Source organism: Myotis brandtii, unplaced genomic scaffold (assembly GCF_000412655.1).
Source record: "Myotis brandtii unplaced genomic scaffold, ASM41265v1 scaffold1871, whole genome shotgun sequence".
NCBI classification, from domain to species: Eukaryota; Metazoa; Chordata; class Mammalia; order Chiroptera; family Vespertilionidae; genus Myotis; species Myotis brandtii.
In genome coordinates, this window is record NW_005356949.1 from 71,045 (window position 1) to 90,080 (window position 19,036).

Below are 19,036 nucleotides of genomic sequence, written 5' to 3' on the forward strand. Positions count from 1 at the left end.
ACTTGTGGCTGGCCAGTGGGGTGAAGAGTAGGCTGGGGTAGGGCTGGTTGGAAAGAAGGCTAGCAGTAGGCAGGGGCTACTGCCTTTGCTCAGGGACAGCATGCTCTCCTGCAGGGGATAATCACAATTCTCAATTTCCTGCCTACCTGGGAGAACCCTCAAGCCTGCTGTGGAGTCCAAATGCTTCCTGACCTGGTTCAGATGAGACCAAAGCTTGCTTCCAAGGCCCCAGTGCTAACCAGCCAGCCACCTGCCTCCCCCTGCATTGCCAGCACCCATTCAGGTACCAACCCCCAACCTCAAGCCCCAATGTGAATTCCCTCACAGTATGTAATTGTGCCCCAGCTCACCATTCCAGTCTCTATGCAGTGCCGCCATGGCCGTCACCACTGCCACCAGGGACCACAGCAGCTCTGGGGACACTGGGTTAAGATCTCACAGTTGAGTAAGCCACGATGTGGGTTCCACCCACCACACCCTCCCCAGACGTTGTCCCCCACCCCAAGTCCCATTGCCACACAGCTCTGCTTTTGAAAAAAGGAAACAGCAACTGGTCTTGAATACAATGAGAAGTGCAATGAGGCTGTAAATAGAGGCACCTCTGGAGGCAAAGAAAGGGGAAGCTGTGGCAGGCCCCAGATAATCGCCTCCTGAACACTTGGGGATCTCCTTATTTCTTGAGCCAGCAGAGCTAGAGCCCATGAGGTATAGAGGAGTAGGGCCTTTTGTACCTGGGTCAGCCGTCCTGCCCTGCACTGGGCCAGCATGCAGAGTATTTATGGGCGTCCACACAGCAAGGCTCAGAGAGGCCCCAGGAGCTGCCCAGATTGTTGAAGTTGAGGTTTTTGTCCTCAGCTCAGCTTCTGCCCTTTCAATCCATCCCTACCCACCACAGAGACATGTAGCTCAGGTGACATTTTGGACCCCTACCTGCTAGATCTCTGCTGTCCAATACAGTAGCTTACCACCACATGTGGCTCGTGAGCAACTTGAAATCGGCTAGTCTGAATTGAAATGTGCTATAAGTATAAAATGCACATCAAATTTTAAAGACTTAATATAAAAAAAGTTAAGTGTCTCACTAATAATTTTAAATATTGATTTTATGTTGAAATATTTTTATATATTGGATTAAATAGAATTTATTATTAAAATTAATTTCATCTCTATTTTTTACTTTTTATATGTGGCTGCTGGAAATGGAGGATACTGATGTAGAAATTGGCAAATCAGTAAATAAAATGAAATAGTCCAAAACAAACTCATGTATATAAGGTCATTTAGACTATAATAAAGATAGCATTTTAAAGCAGGAGGGGGGAAATATGGTTACTACTAGAATATTTAAAATTTCATAGGTGACATTTGTGATTCACATTCTATTTCTATTTCTATTGGATAGTGCTGTGCTGGACTTTCAATTTTACTTAAATGTCCATCAGCAGGGGTGGTTCCACATACCACAGGACATCCATATAATGCAATGCCACGCAGCCACTAAGAAGAATGAAGTAGATTTCTATGCATAGAAATGGGAAAACATCAGAGAGTTATTGTTGAATTTGAGGGAAAAAATGACAAGGGAAGGACCAGTATGTACAGTATTATCTCATTTGTGTGTACAGAAAGCACACTTAGGTTTATATGTGTAGGGAACAACTCTACAAGAACACACAAGTAATTGCTGCCATAGACGGCTTCTGTGGTGTGTGAAGAGGGCATTGAGAGGGAGAGGGAAGAACTCTGACTGGTACTCTTCACTTTAAACCCTTCAGTATTATTTGTCTTTTTTTAATTGATCCTAGAAAGAGGAACGAATGAAGAGAGAAAGAGAGAGAGAGAGGGAGAGAGAGAGAGAGAAACATTGATGGGAGAGGGAAACATCAATTGGCTGTCTCCTGCAGGCACCCTGACCAGGGATGGAACCCATCACCTCCTGGTGCACCGGAAGAAGCTGCAACCAATGGAGCCACACCAGCCAGGGCAATACTATTTGAAGTTTTAACAACATATGTTATATTTTTACAATGATAAAACTATTACCTACATTTATATTTTACATATGGAGATATAATCCTATATAATAAAGAGGTAATATGCAAATTAACCCTCACACCCTCACAAGATGGCTTCCTACGACCAGGCCGGCAGGGGGGTTAGTGAGGGACAACCAAATGACTGAACAGCAGGCTGTGTGGGGCGACTAGGCCGGCAGGGGGGTTAGTGAGGGACGACCAAACGACTGAACAAGCAGGCTGCATGAGGTGATCAGGTCAGCAGGGGGTGGGGTTAGTGAGGGATGACCAAACGACTGAACAAGCAGGCTGTGTGGGGTGACCAGGCCAGCAGCGGGGGCAGTGAGGGGCGATCAGGCCAGTAGGGCGGGAGCAGTTAAGGGCGACCAGGCATGCAGGCAGGTGAGCAATTAGGAGCCAGCGATCCAGGATTGTGAGAGGGATGTCCAACTCCTGTTTAGGCCGATCCCAGGGTCCCAGATTGAAGAGGGTGCAGGCTGGGCTGAGGGGACCCCCCCCCCACAATGCACAGATATCATCCACAGGGCCTCTAGTTTGTTATAATAGTTTATATAGTAGTGTAAAATGTTAATATTTTTCAATAACAATTCAGTTTCTATTATTTTTTTCACAGCTTTATTTCTATTTGCAAACACCCCTCTCACCTTCCTCTTTCTTATCCTTCCCTTTCTGCCCTCTTATTTTCTCACCTTCTCTTTCCTCTCACCTTCAAAATCCATGAGGATCTGTGAATGGAGAGCCATTCCACTTGTGTTGGCTCCTTGCTCAGCTTGAACCTGAGGCTTTGGCATCTGCTGCTATCTGTGTCTTCCCTTGGAGAGGAAGGCACTATGCCATATTAATGCTCAAGTACAGATACCATGATCTGAGATGGCCATGCCAGCCCTATCTACTGTGGAGAGAAAAGCCTACCCAGTGGAAATACACCCTACCATTTCTCCCTAGCAATTTTGCCACATTCATGTTAAGATAAGACAGCTTAGAAAGAGAAAAATAACCACTTAGGAAAATGTGTGTGATTTTTTTTTCTTTCCTAGTTCAGGAATGGGTGGAGGCAGGGTAAAAGCAATGGGCTTTGGAGAGAAGACTTGGCCCCAGTTTGGGAAACCATTTTGATTTGCCATCTGCAGTTAAAAATCACGAAGAGGGTCAAGTGTTTTGAAAAGACAACTATAGAAATTGGAGAAAGGAAAAAAGCTCTCCAGTTTCTGGGAAACAGGTATAACAAAAGATTTGTTTGCTTCAGAGCAGATGGGGACCCCCATCATTAGAGTTTAATTGAGAGAGAAAAAAAGACAAGAGTCTCAGCCAATTGTCAAGCATATAATAGCTTCTGAAGGGTGGGCCTGCAAGGATTGAGAAATGAAAGACCCGTTGAATGTATGGGGAACAAGTGATGTGGGAAAAATACCCAATTTTCTTTTAACAATCATTCTCAATGCAAAAGGAATAAATTGCTTCAATAAAGAAAGACCTTGACTGTCTATTGGAACTTTTTCGTTTTTCATGGGGAGACCTGCTCCACATCTCCCCTCCATACACACAAATTTAGGACCTGGAATCAAAAAAAGTAGCAACAACACAGGACTGGGAGTCAGGTCCTGAATTTACAAACTATGACAACAAATGATTGGTGTGAGATTCCTTTGTAAACTACAAATTATGGTTAAGTATTGTTATGGAACTCAACCTAGTCTTTTGGCCCTTCCCACTTTCCCCTCGCCTTTGAAGACCTTCTTGTCTTCCAGTGTCTCAGAACAAAAAAAAAATACTGAGCCATAGTTTGGAAAGGAATCCAATTTAAAGAATATCTACATTGATCCCCAAGGAGATAAACTAGATTGAAGAATTTTTTCAACATCCTAAGTTAATGAAATCTAAGCCAGAATGCCATATATTTGGCTTTATTATTTACACAAAAGCAAAAAAATTAAAGACTCTTATTTAAAAGAAAGTCTAGTGAACTGATTTCCAGACTCAAGGACCAGAACCGCCCTGTTCACAGAAGGGAGAGGGGAAGAAACATAGCCTCTACACGGTATCCCTTAGCAGCCTGGGGACCATTTTTTTTTGTAGCCCCAGTGGCCCATGTTCTGGGAATACAGTTAGGTAAAATACATCCTGGCCTCTTCCTCACTCTCAAACATCACTCCATCATCAAATTCCATTGCTTCTATCTCCAAAATGATCTGGAATCTGATCATTTCTCCCTGGCACTTCCACCACCTTAGCCCAAGCTATCATTGCTGGAAGAAGCCTCCCAAGTTGCTCCCCCTTCCCTCTCTTGCCCTCTCACTCTACACAGCAGCTAGAATTAGCTTTTAAAAGGAGCAACTCTTCTCTGTCTCTCCCCTGCTTGGACCTCGGATGGGTGAGACTTTCGCTAATGGCTGCTGACCCCCCTGGGCTGAAAGCCCCACGCTAGCTGGACCTTGTCTGTTTTGCTTACCTCTCTAGCTTCAGGACTGGCCTCATGCCTGGCATTTTTTGAATGAAGGAATGAATTTTAACAACTAACATTTGTGCAAGTTTTAAACATAAACATATTTTTAATACTCCAAATAACCCTGTGTCATAGGTATTATTGTTCTCATTTACAGGTGAGAAAATGTGTGAGGGCAGCATTGCCCAAGTTGACAGAGTTAGTGCAGAGCATATTGAAACTCAAGTCTGTAGGGTCAAAATCTATGCCTTTCTGGCTACACACCTGTGGAGAGCTATACCCCTCTGTGGAGGGGCACCTTATCCAGAGACACTTTCATGTTTCTTGGCTGTCTAAGGGGCCACTTTGCTCAGACCTTTGGGGCCCAAGGGCAGGCAATGTGGGAATTCTCTGCTAACCAGTGAGAGCAGAGTAAATTCTAAATCAGCCTTTCCTGGATAACTTAGAGAGCTATTATAACTACAGTGACCTTATTTTCTAAATATCAAATCAAGATTCTTGGTGTGACAAATGGAACCAAATACTTCTAACTGGGACTTTTCTGGAAAATCCAGGGCACAGAATTTCTGTACTCATAATACATGACAGCTAGATAATAAGCACTTCTCAGCTGATTCTGATCCAGCTACTCAGTCCATCCCATCTCAGGAAGCTTCTTAAAAAACACAAACACACAAAGCTGTTTTTCTGGGCCTCATATACCAGATTCTTCTCATCCACTATTAGTGTTTGTTTAATTATTTCCCTACTTGCTCTTATCTTTTCTGTTAACCAATTTCTCCCTGGTCTGCCTCAAAGAGATTCTAGGTCCTGCTTGCTGATGGATGCCATGAGTGGTTGAAAGAAATAATAAGCATACATGCTTGAGAACCATGGCAACAGAGGCCATGGCAACAGGACCAAGCACTGAGGACAGCCCTTCCTACCACTCCTAGTTTCAGTTTTAGACCAAGTGCTACTGATAAGGCCTGATAGCCCCATTGTGTCACCTAATCAGGGCAGTGCTGCTTGCAGGAGACGTTGCTGCAAAATTTCCGTTCCAGAAAGAGCATTACAGTGCTGTTGCTTCACTGCACCTGTGTCACAATGATAGGCTCATGATAAAGGCTGTTGCCAAATCCAGGATCAGATCTACTATTTGCTCCAAGCACTGATCACACTTCAGTAGAGTATGCCCAGAACCCCTACAGGGCAGGAAGGGTCCAGAATTAGAGTGACAATAGCAAACATTTGGTGGTCATCTTCTCCAGCCTAGAAGCCAAGAATCATAATGTTACCCAAACAATCCACTCCCAGGATTATACTGGAGTCTGAGAGACAAGGGGGTTCTCAGTGAATTGGAGTGTGAGGTCTCTTCCTATAGAGGCTATCAGTCTCTCTGATGTACTGAGTGTCCCTAAACCACAGGGTGGGCTCTGGACCCTCAGTTTCCTCATCTGCAAAAAAAGGAGCAGCAGGAATCTCTGCCCTGCTTTTCTTTTCTTCTTTTTATATGAACTATTTCAAGCATAAAGAAAAGAACTAGAAACAAATTTCCCCATATTTGCCCCAGAACCTTTTTTTCTGAAAGAAATAAGATTTTATAGGTTCACTCAAAGCCCCTTGTGTACCTCCCCAGTCCCAATCCCCTCCCCCATAGGGATAGCCATTCTCCTGAATTGGATGTCCGTGATTCAAATGCATGTTTTTAAATGTACTATGCCTATGCTCATAAATAACATACAATATATAGTATTATTTTTCATATTCTTAAACTTTGTATAAATCATATTGAACTGTACCTATCCTTCTGCATTTGCTTTCTTTGCTCAACATTAGGTTTGTGAGAAATATTCATGTTGATGCAGGTAGCTGTGGTTCAGACATTTTCATGCAGTGTCTTATTCTATTATTTGAATCTACAATGATTTGATTTATCTATTCTCCTTTTGCTTCTCAACTTTTTGCTCTTATAAACAGTATTGTCATGAACATACATGGTTCACCTGTATGAGAGTTTCTCTAGGATATGTACCTCAGAGTGCAATAGTTGAGGTAAAAGATGGAAGTGTAAATTTTAAGCCTTTTTGAGGGCAATATTCTGGTATTTATCCAAAGTCACAATTCATACATTATTTGATCCATTAACTGTACTTCCATAAAGCTACACTATTCATATATGCACACACAGAATATGTACAGGGCCGAGCCGGCATGGTTTGCTGGTTCAGTTCCTGGTCAGGGCACATGCCTGGGTTGTGGGCTTGATCCCCAGTGTGGGCCATGCAGAAAGCAACCGATCAATGATTCTCTCTCATCACTGATGTTTCTATCTCTTTCCCCCCTCCCTTCTCTCTCTCTCTTATAATCAATAAAAATATATTTTAAAAAAGTATGTACAGGAATACTTGTTGCCCCACTGTTAGTAATAGGGTGAAACTGAAAGCATTCTCCACATCCATCAATGGAGATTGAGTTAGATTAATAACCTGTGGGACACCCACCCTGGTGGATACTTTGGACTTTGGAAAAAAGCAGTATTAAACAAGCCATTTTTACCTACTGCCTTGACTCCTGGACTGAAGAAATAACATTGCTCACAGGAAAGGGCCAATTACCAAGAGGTGACTACTGGCCAATTACCAGTAGCTGCCTGTACATTAGATTGATATGCCCTCACTATTGTCCATGGGAACCTGGCCAGAATCCCACATCTGCAGGGAAGGTGCCAATAAAATGGGGAAATAGTCCAGGGGATAAATTAAAACTCAGGTTGTGGAACTATCAGAAGGAGACAAATCATGTATTTGAAAGGAATGTTAGCAAATTGATGATATGGTTTGCCTTGTCTCAAAGTTAAGTGACCAGCAGAAAGAAAAGCTTTTTCCTTTGGTAATGAGCATCAATAAGATGCAATTGTGGTGCCTGGCAGTGTTTGACTTCAGAAATTCATTTACTGGGAGCTTAATTGATAAAGCTAGGTTTAAATTAAAAAAAAATATTTTAAAATAACTTTAAAAATTTACTTTAATAATCACCTCTTGAACACCTGCATGTACTAGGCACTGCAGTGGACACTTTGCATTCTTTGTCTAAACTAATTTTCCCAACAACACTGCAAGGTAGTGCAATAGTTGAGGTAAAAGATGTAAGTGTAAATTTTAAGCCTTTTTGAGGGCAATATTCTGGTATTTATCCAAAGTCACAATTCATACATTATTTGATCCATTAACTGTACTTCCATAAAGCTACACTATTCATATATGCACACACAGAATATGTACAGGGCCGAGCCGGCATGGTTTGCTGGTTCAGTTCCTGGTCAGGGCACATGCCTGGGTTGTGGGCTTGATCCCCAGTGTGGGCCATGCAGAAAGCAACCGATCAATGATTCTCTCTCATCACTGATGTTTCTATCTCTTTCCCCCCTCCCTTCTCTCTCTCTCTTATAATCAATAAAAATATATTTTAAAAAAGTATGTACAGGAATACTTGTTGCCCCACTGTTAGTAATAGGGTGAAACTGAAAGCATTCTCCACATCCATCAATGGAGATTGAGTTAGATTAATAACCTGTGGGACACCCACCCTGGTGGATACTTTGGACTTTGGAAAAAAGCAGTATTAAACAAGCCATTTTTACCTACTGCCTTGACTCCTGGACTGAAGAAATAACATTGCTCACAGGAAAGGGCCAATTACCAAGAGGTGACTACTGGCCAATTACCAGTAGCTGCCTGTACATTAGATTGATATGCCCTCACTATTGTCCATGGGAACCTGGCCAGAATCCCACATCTGCAGGGAAGGTGCCAATAAAATGGGGAAATAGTCCAGGGGATAAATTAAAACTCAGGTTGTGGAACTATCAGAAGGAGACAAATCATGTATTTGAAAGGAATGTTAGCAAATTGATGATATGGTTTGCCTTGTCTCAAAGTTAAGTGACCAGCAGAAAGAAAAGCTTTTTCCTTTGGTAATGAGCATCAATAAGATGCAATTGTGGTGCCTGGCAGTGTTTGACTTCAGAAATTCATTTACTGGGAGCTTAATTGATAAAGCTAGGTTTAAATTAAAAAAAAATATTTTAAAATAACTTTAAAAATTTACTTTAATAATCACCTCTTGAACACCTGCATGTACTAGGCACTGCAGTGGACACTTTGCATTCTTTGTCTAAACTAATTTTCCCAACAACACTGCAAGGTAGTGCAATAGTTGAGGTAAAAGATGTAAGTGTAAATTTTAAGCCTTTTTGAGGGCAATATTCTGGTATTTATCCAAAGTCACAATTCATACATTATTTGATCCATTAACTGTACTTCCATAAAGCTACACTAATTCATATATCACACACAGAATATGTACAGGGCCGAGCTGGCACGGTTTGCTGGTTCAGTTCCTGGTCAGGGCACATGCCTGGGTTGTGGGCTTGATCCCCAGTGTGGATCAAGCCCACATATAAGGCCCATTTTTTTGGTGAGGACATGGAGAAGTCAAGGAACCTGCCCAAAGCTGCAGAATTAGTGGTAGTCAGGATTAGAACTCATGTCTGCACGGTGACAGGGCCTGCATTCTTCTCCATATTACATGCTGCACCTCTACATTTAGAGACAGAAGTATATCAGGAAGCCAAGTAATTAATTCACTAAGTTTGGCCTTAAGCTTAACATATTAGAGAGGACTCCTACAATGCTCTGTGTGCCTGCCTCACCATAAACCCCGTCTGAATGAAGTGGACAGAAGTGATTTCTTGAATATGTATTACTACTGATTCATTCAATAAATATTTTGCTGAATGGCCACTCTGTGTCAGACACTGCTCTTTGGTCAAAACTGAATGGACTAGGGCAGTGGTCGGCAAACTCATTAGTCAACAGAGCCAAATATCAACAGTACAATGATTGAAATTTCTTTTGAGAGCCAAATTTTTTAAACTTAAACTATATAGGTAGGTACATTGTTATTAACTTAATTAGGGTACTCCTAAGGCTTAGGAAGAGCCACACTCAAGGGGCCAAAGAGCCGCTTGTGGCTCTCGAGCCGCAGTTTGCCGACCACTGTCCTAGAGAGTTCTTTTTAAATAAGGTCTGAGACATGCAGTTCTTTCCCTTGTAATCCCGTTATTATACAGAATTTCTTTTGTGGGTTACATCCACCACTGGGCTGTTATGAGAGCCTCAATGTTACCCATGGGAAACAACTGGGACTTCCCTGACTGCACACCCACCCCATCTCCTCAGGTTTTCACCCTGTTTCCCCAGCACAGGTGAAAAAGTTTTATTACGTGCCATGATGGGGAGAGGGGGTAGAGAGGAACAAGTACTCTCATACGTGGCTAGTGGGGCAACTTCTTTAGAGGGTAATTTGGTATTATCTATCAAAAACTTAAGTGCACATCCCTTTTTACCCAATAATGCCACTTCTACAGTTCTAGGTATTTATACTAGAGGTAAGGTTCATATAAGATAAATGAACAAAGATATACATTGTAGTACTATGTGTAATGGCAAAATACTGGCAATCACCCCCTTCAGTAGAAGATAGGTGAGATACATTGTGGTTCAGCCACAGAATAGAATACACTGCAGCCATTAAGAAGAATCATGTAGCTAAAATATGTGCTGATATGGAATGTTCTTGCTCTGCCCCTCCCCCTCCCTCTCTACATCACACATATATGCATACACCTGGAAGGACACACAAGAAATTGGTACCTGTGGTTGCCTCTTGAGAAAGGAGCTGTTAAAGTGGGGGTTGGGGGTAAGGGTAGGCAGGAGGATTGCTTTTTTCAGTAAATATTCTTTTATACTGTTAAATTTCTTTTGCCATGTGCATATATTGAAACACATAAAGTAAAAAGCAAACTTAATTGCAAAAATCTTCATCAATAGGGGATTCTTTAAGTAAATTGTGGTATATTCCTACTGAGGAATGCTATACAGCCATTAAAAAGAAGATATTTTGCCATAGAAATATTTCCATAGACATATGAAGTTAAAAAAACAATCAAGGCTTTATACAAAATGTATAATAGAATCATTTACATAAAAATATATGCACACACACATAGGCATATTCATAGGAAAAGATCTGGAATGAGTTACAGTGTGCTGGTAACAGTGTGTAGTCTTTGAAATATACTGAAATTGGGGAGGCCTGTAGAAGCGGAAGGGGGAGTTAAAGGTGGACTTTCATTATTTACTCTAAATCTTTTTTGAATATTTTTGTTCAATGAGTCTGTATTTAATTTAAAACACATAAGTGGTAAATAAATTATGAGGAGAACAAGAAGTTCAATCTGCATTCTAAACTTTGCTTTCCTCACACACACCTCTGTTTAAGAGCTGTGGGTAACTTCCCATACCTGGAAGGCCCAGCACTTCAGTCTGGCACCGGAGGCCTCACCTGGCCATTTCTCCCACTGCCTCTTCACACTTTCCTGTGTGCAGTCCAATTGAGCTCCTCAACAGCCCTAAGCAGGTGTCCATCTTTCTTCCCTTATTGGATTTGCTCCCCGCAGGCTCCACATCTAGATATGCCACCCCTTCCCTCACCCCTTACTGAACTTCTGCTCATGCTTCATGACCCATCTAAGTAATACTTCTGGAATCCTTCCATCCATTAGTAAGTGATTTTCACAATGACTCATCTGGACTTGGGAAAGTACCTTGTGACATTCTTTATTTGGCCACCTTGTACTGTTATTTAATCTTCATGGAATCATTTAACTAAACTATGGAAATCATTTTCTCGTTTACAAAGCATTTACACAGCTCTCTTCATTGTACCCTCTCATCCATTCTATGATGTAGGCAACACAGGTATTATCATTATTATTTTCATTTCATTGATAAGGAACCTGAGGGGTAGGGAGGCTTTTTATTCAAGGTAGCATAGTAAGTATGGACCCTGAGAAAGAAGATGGCTGCTAAGAAGGGCTCATGGTGCCTAACTTGGCTCAAATTAAAAAACAAACAATAAAAACACACACACGTAGAGCCTGGCAGCCATTACTACACAGGGACCTTTCACGCAAACTGCACTAAAGGGCGAAGCCTGAATTGAACTTCCTGCCTGCACTGTGTTGCTACCATCTGAGCCAGCCCTTATTAAAGAGTTCCTGGAGTCCTAGTCCAACCAATAGGACTGAGACTTTCCCCAGACAATTGGAGCTGCACAGCTCCGACCAATCAGAGTGACTCTATTCTGACCAATCAGAACAGTGCCTTTTGGACCAATCAAACTGTGAGGATTTGGAGTCCTCATATGCCCGAGGACGGACCAATCAGGGATCAGGGGCAGGAAGGACTTCTGTCCATATAAGCCAGTTCCCCTCTGGCTCTCAAAGTACACTTTCCCTTTGCACCAAAGACTGAAGACTGCCCTCCCATGGCTCAGCTGAAACAGCAAACCTCACAGCTGAGCTTTATCACAATTGAACTGTTTGCACTGAACAGTTTCATTCTTCACTGCACACCAAATTGGGGATTCCTGTTGGTGTTGAATTGGCACCAATGACCTTCAGTTTACAGTAGGAAGTGGCCAAGAGGTAGCTAGGTCTGCTGGACTTGTCTAGAACACCTGCCTTTGTTCCCCCAGCCAGAATATAAGTCCCTGGAGACCAGGGAATGCACTTTTAACATTTCTGTGCACTCTTAAAGGACAAGAGAAAGCCATCAGTGTTCTGCCAAAGACAGGACACTCAGTCAACCAAAGGGTGTGTGATGGGGACCTGAGTGCTGGTGAGACATCAAAGCCATAGTAGGAACTTACCATCCTCAAGTCAGGCCAAACACACCAAACAATTAGAACATTATCAAGTATGAAAAAAACATTATTTAAAGTGGTATACAGATGAACTTTCTTTTTAAAAAATGGCATATCAAACCTGCAACTTCAGGGAAGAAAAACTTTTAAAAGGGAATAGAATTTTTAAAAATTAGAAAATAGTACAGATAAAAAATTTTGTTACAGTGGTACACAGATGATTGAACTTTGGGAAACACCACCATAGGCCCTTTAGTATAAGAGATGGGCCAGGGCCACAGAGTCTCTGTCTGAGCAAAGGTCTGAAACACAACAAGGAGTTAGGGGGCTGGGACTGAGGGCAATGAGGCTTGAAAACTTTCCAAATCTCTAACCAGGCTAGATTCCAGAGGTTCTGTGAGCCAGTTGGGGAAGTGTGGGCTAGACCAGGAGTCATTTCAATTTGATGTGTGGGAGGAACACAATGAAAGTGGTGCTTTGAAAGATCAGTGTGATGGTGATGTGCAGTATAGACTGAAGCGGGCCTGACAAGTGACCCAGGACTACCACTTGCTGGGTGCCACACAGAAGATGCCACCAAGATGTTAATGCCACGTGAGAGTCAATCTTGAAACTAAAGTTAAGGTTCTTTCATGGAGATCCACATGAGAATTGTGGTTTATCATGTGCTATGAAACATTATCTAAAACTTGACAAGGCAAAAAAGATTACAGAGTGCCTTTTCAAGAACATATGAGAGCATCACCCATGTGGTGGCTTGACTATTATTCACAATTTATTAAGGTCCACTATAAAGTTAAAAATAACCTTGTTGAAGATTGATAAACAGCAAATGATTTTTTTTTCTGGTAGAAATAAAAATTATTTCTGTACAGTAGGAAAGATAGCATCAAAAGTTAGTTTTATTATCCTCTAGAGCAGTGGCTCTCAACCTTCTTAATGCCGTGACCCTTTAATACAGTTCCTCATGTTGTGGTGACCCCCAACCATAAAATTATTTTCGTTGCTACTTCATAACTGTAATTTTGCTATTGTTATGAATCGTAATGTAAATATCTGATATGCAGGATGTATTTTCATTGTTACAAATTGAACATAATTAAAGCATAGTGATTAATCACAAAAACAATATGTAATTATATATGTGTTTTCCGATGGTCTTAGGCGACCCCTGTGAAAGGGTCATTAGACCCCCAAAGGGGTTGCGACCCACAGGTTGAGAACCGCTGCTCTAGAGCTAACCAGTTATGTTTCTAACTTTTAAAAAATCTTATTCCAGCATTTTTCAAAAACTCTCATATCTTTTTGTTTCTATCCCCCTGCTCCCCCCCCCTTTTTTTTTTACTATTTCTTATTGTGGTAAAATATATATAACATAAAATTTGCCATTTTAATAATTTTAAGTGTACGATTTAATGTCATTGTGTTCACATTGTTGTACACCATCTCCACTATCCATTTGCAAAAAATTTTCACCACTTCAGACAGAAACATTAAGCAGTAATTTCCCATTTCCCCCTTCCTTCTAGCCCTTGATAATTTCCAGGCTAATTTCTGTCCCTATGAATTTGCCTACTCTAAATAATTCATGTAAGTGGAATCATAGATTATTATTTATTTTTTTTTTTTGTGACTGGCTTCTTTCATTTAACATGTTTTCAAGGTTCAGTTCATCCATGTTGCAACATGTATCAGAACTTCATTCCCTTTCATAACTGAACTAGAGGCCTGGTGCACAAAATCCGTGCATGAGGAGGGGGGTCCCTCAGCCCGGCCTGCACCCTCTCCAATCTGGAACCTGATCGGGCCTAAACCGGAAATAGGACATCCCTCCCCTGCTGGCCTGGTCGCCCCTTACGGCTCTCCCCTGCCAGCCTGGTCGCCCCCAACTGCCTCCCATGCTGGCCTGGTTGCCCCCAGCTGCCCTCTCCTGCAGGCCTGGTTGCCTCCAATTGCCCTCCCCTGCCTGTCCGATCACCCCTAACTGCCCTCCCCTGCAGGCCTGGTCGCCCCCAACTACCCTCCCTGCCAGCCTGGTCGCCCCCAGCTGCCCTCCCCTGCTGGCTTGGTCACCCCTAACTGCCCTCCCCTGCTGGCCATCTTGTGGTGGCCATCTTGTGACAACGTGAGGGTGGCCATCTTGTAATGGCCATCTTGTGATGACGTGAGGGCGTCATGCGAGGGCACGAGGACCACCTAGGTTTTTCTTTTTAAATTAAGACATGCTTTATTGTGATGATCTGAAACTGAACCCACAATATCTCTGAGGTATGTCTGTACAAGTGTTGGAAAGTTGTTGTCAAGAAAAGAGACTTATAGGCCAATATCACTCATGGACATAGATATAAAAATCTATGCATAAAGAATGTTAGCTAATTAAATCTTACATTGTATTAAAAACTAATAGGTCATGATTGAGTACTTTTCATTCCAGGAATAATATCATTGTTCAAAATCAGAAAATCTACTCATTTATTTTATCACATTGAAAAACGTTTTTTAGTTCTTTAATATCATGACTTCCAAGATTTTATATCTGGTTCAATGTTTCCTCTAACATGCAAAATTTCTTTCTTTTCTTTTTTTCTTTATTGATTAAGATATTACAAATGTGTCCTTATCCCCCATTGTCCCCTATCCCCTCACTCATGCCCTCATGCCCTGGTGTCTCTATTAGATATATTCCATTGCATGGATACACCACATTTTGTTTATTCATTCATCTGCTGATGGACATTTGGGCTGTTCCAACCTTTTGGCTGTTGTGAAGAGTGCTGCTATGAACATTTGTGTACCAGCATCTGTTCAAGTACCTGTTTTCACTTCTTTTGGGTCTATACACAAAAGTGGAATTGCAGGATCATATGGTAATTCTATGTTTAACTTTTTAAGGAACTGCCAGACTCTCATATTTTTAAAAAAAAAAAACCAGCTGTACCACAATGCTCGTTTCCTCATCAATGAGTTAAATAATTTTTTTATATGTGATCACTATATATTTCAATGAGTCATGTTTTTAACTGTTTGAAAATGACACTTTGATAAGGGTCATTTATTTACTTTGCTGTTTTTAAAAAAATCCTCATCTGAGGACATGCTTAGAGAGAGGAAGAGAGGAAGGTAGGGAGGAAGGGTGGGTGGGAGGAAGGAGGAGGAGGAGGAAGAAGAGGGGAGAGAGGGAGGGAGGGAAGGAGAGAGAGAGAAACATCGATGTGAGAGAGAAACATTGATCAGTTGCCTTCCATAAGCTCCCAACTGGGACCAAACCCACCACCCAGGTATGTCCCCTGACAGGGAACAGAACCCACAACCTTTCGGTGCACAGGACAACACTTAACCAACTGAGCTACTCTGGTCGGGCTACCTTGCTTATTTTTAAAGCATAAAGTTGAACCCTGCACTGTACTTTGGCCCCATATTACCTATTGCAAGGTCCCTACAAGGACGTCAAGGAAAGGAGTAGAAATTAGGGTTACCTTGCTTAACCCATGAGGCAGCATGGTATTTTGGTACTTAAAAAAAAAGAGGAAATTTTAATCATGGTCCTGTGATAGTGACAGCAAATGCAGTCATGTGGGACTAGGTATAGACACAGAGCATGTACACCTTTATTTTCACTGGGAACATATGAAGACTTTTCTTCTCTGGAATATAAAGCAACTTGGTTCTGTACAGTGTGAAAGCTTCTGCTAAAAAAAGCTCTAGCTTTCTCTAGATTGTTTTACTCTGGAATCAAACTATAATGGAACCCATCGAGAGAGATACTAGAATTCTTTTTGTACACCCTCAAATTTTGGCTTCATTGGCATTTGACAGGAAATATTTTAGGCAGGGAATGAAGAGAAGAAAGAGATTTGGCCTAGAGTTTGAGAAGTGTGTGCACTAAGGTGGGCAGAAGGCACAGCCTAGGGGGAGTGGGGAGGGAACAAGGAGCAACTGCCCTGCCCAGGACCCAGCTCCTCGAGGAGGATTTTTAGTTGCCTCTAAGTGGCCTGTTATTCAGAGTATACAATCCCTCCAATTTCTCCTAGAGTATTAATCACACAATATCAGAGGTATTCTTAGTTTCATACATTTTTAATGTTTCAAACCAATAAAGTTTTGTCTTTTTGAGTAACGTTGAAATTTAAAAAACAAAAAGCATATTTTCCCTCTCACAATTCAAAAGGAACGAACAGAATTTTGATTACAATTTTCTCACATTTGAAATAAAGCATGTAAGAACAGATGAGTGTAATGGAAGAATTTCACAGGTGGTTAAGAATGTGTAGGAAAAAAAAGAATAAAAAAGAACACCGCTGTTATAAATATGATCAGAATATATCTATTTCTGAAAGCATGACAGGCAGGTTAAGAAAATAAAGGTATGTAATACTTTAAGCAATAAAACAATTTTTTTTAAAAAAGAAAAGAAAAGAAAGGTAAAAACCTACTTTTATTTTTGTTAATCATCACCTGAGGATATTTTTTTCGATTGATTTTTAGAGAGAATGGAAGGGAGGGAGGGAGAGAGAGAGAGAGAGGGAGAGAGATAGAGAGAGAGAGAGAGAAACATCGATGTGAGAGACACATCAAATGGTTGCCTCCTGCAGGCACCATGGATCAAACCTGCAACCCAGGTACTTGCCTTTGACCAAGAATAGAACCCATGACCCTTCGGTGCATGAGCCAATGCTCTAACCACTGAGCAACCCCTTTGCCAGGGCAAAACCTACTTTCTTCTGAAACTCTTATTTTTCTCTCTTACAGGGCTGTGACAAAATGAAATATATGTAAAAAGCCCTTTGCAAACTGCAAAGGACTCCTTTGAGAGGGGCTGAGTGGTGCAGGGAGAGTGCATGGGCTATGAAGCCTGGCCATGCTCAGGGCTGGCCAGGCTTGGGGATCTGACAGGCAGTGAGGTGTAAAGCAAATCACTGCACCTCAGTTTTCACATGTATAGAGTGAGCACAGTAACTCATGCCTTGCAGGGTTATTGGAGGGACCTTATGATAAGGCCTCTAAGAGGAGCAAGAACAAAGTGCTCTGGAAGCATGGTCTTTGGTACACATTGTAGAACTTACCACATTGTTCTGAAATAGTTTCTTTACGGTTAGTAAATAGTCACCTCAATTATACCAGAAGTTCCCTGGGACTTTTTGCCTCTGTATTGTCCTTGCCTCTAAGCACAGTGCTTAGAACATTATGCTCAGCCATTCATTCTTTTAACAAACATTTATTATGCCCTTCCAGTCAACAACTCTTGACAGCCACACTCTACCCTCCAAATGTCCCTGCCTCTCCAGCATGGGGGTCTGAGGAGGACCCTGTGGCAGACACAATGATGCACCCTCAGGTCTCCCCAGGACTGAGTGTTGCTGGCTGACAGTCCTCTTTGGGGATTGTCCTGCCACCTCCTCAGAAGACACTGCATCACCCGAGGCCAGGCGTGCTCCCTGGGGGCAGGCTCCATTTAATGACTGGTCCATGTGGGGCACCAACGTCTGGTCCTCTCATCGTAACTCAGAACAACTGTGAAGAGCCAACCCCGCTCTGAGCTCCTCATGGGTGAGCTGAGGCTGTCATTAGGATGGTGCCACAGCCCAACTTCCTCCTCAAACGAATCCTGCCTCTTTCCCTTAGACCTCAGGTGTTGATCCCAAAGGCATCCCAGTAAACTTCCTACGTGTGACCTGCAACAACCTCCCAGAGGCAATCCCCAGGCTGGTTTTGTGGCCTATGTAGGCTCTGAGTCAGCATCTGGGTAGCCTCCATTCCAAATGATCCCAGGAACTGCTATAGTCCCCAGAACCCTAGTCACAGTGCACAGGCCTCACTCACAGTTACATTCTCTCTCTCTCTCTCTCTCTCTCTCTCTCTCTCTCTCTCTCTCTCTCTCTCATTTTTCCTATCAAATCCATTTGAAACCAATAGTGTGGAAGATACAGGCTTATAAGCAAATAATTATAGCAATGGGACTGTATGAACCTCATGCTTAGCCGAAGGAAAGCTTCCTAGAGGAGAAGCCCTTTAGACTGACTCTTAAAGTATAAATTGGGGTTTGATCAGTGGACTAGGAATGTGGGGAAGACATTCCAGACAGAGGGTACACATGCTTAAAAGCTGGCAGGCCTGAAAGGGTGTAGGGTGTGGGAGGAAGGAGAGGAAGGGACAGTAAAGCCCAGGACACTAGTAAGCATTATAGGCCACACCGAGGAACTTGATGCTGAACGAAAGCCATGTTCCAGTGTTGCCCAAGCTTCAGCCATTTTGGTACCACTTCGATGAGTTTTGCCATATCTGGGCCCCACTGGCTCTATTTACTATTTATTTAATCTTTTTTTGAAATGAAATTAATTTATGTTAAAATAAATTTTATATACCAACAAAAACCAAAACAAAAGGAGTATCATTTACCAGAAATAGTAAGTATAAAAGTAAATACAATGGAAACAGAACAGAATAATTAAATTCTAAGTAGATATCACTGTCTGTCAATGTCTTTGAGCCCGAGGCCTGCTCTAGCTGTTCCAAAAGATTAGCAAGCATTATAGAAGCTGAAGAATAGCACCATGCTGAGACTTTCTCCTTGATGTAATCAGAAAGCTGGAAGGAGAAGGAAGCGAGGATCATTTTCTCACCATGTAATTCAATGTTCTTTAAAGTTGTACCACGTACCATTAAGACCACCTTGAAGTTCCCCTCCCTACCACCCTGCTGACTATGAAGGCAGTTGGTAAACAATAAAGTGCCCTACAAATGTAGTTGTTATTACCTACTAGAGGCCTGGTACATGAAATTCGTGCACGGGGGGGGGGGGGGGGCCCCC

At 42.1% G+C, this 19,036-nt stretch overlaps 1 protein-coding gene across 2 annotated transcripts in view; it reads right to left on the reverse strand.

Annotated features, from left to right (window-relative positions):
- Nucleotides 1-19,036, reverse strand: part of NHSL2 (NHS-like 2) — a 77,633-nt gene that overhangs the window by 49,106 nt on the left and 9,491 nt on the right. Inside the window, exon 1 of one of the 2 annotated variants that reach the window (XM_005864510.2) lies at nucleotides 351-401. The exons of the other annotated variant lie outside the window; for it this stretch is intronic. Coding sequence (XP_005864572.2) covers nucleotides 351-378 — 28 coding nt within the window. The 5' untranslated portion in view covers nucleotides 379-401. Of the gene's footprint in view, nucleotides 1-350; nucleotides 402-19,036 lie in introns of those variants that run through there. 2 annotated transcript variants of the gene reach the window in all.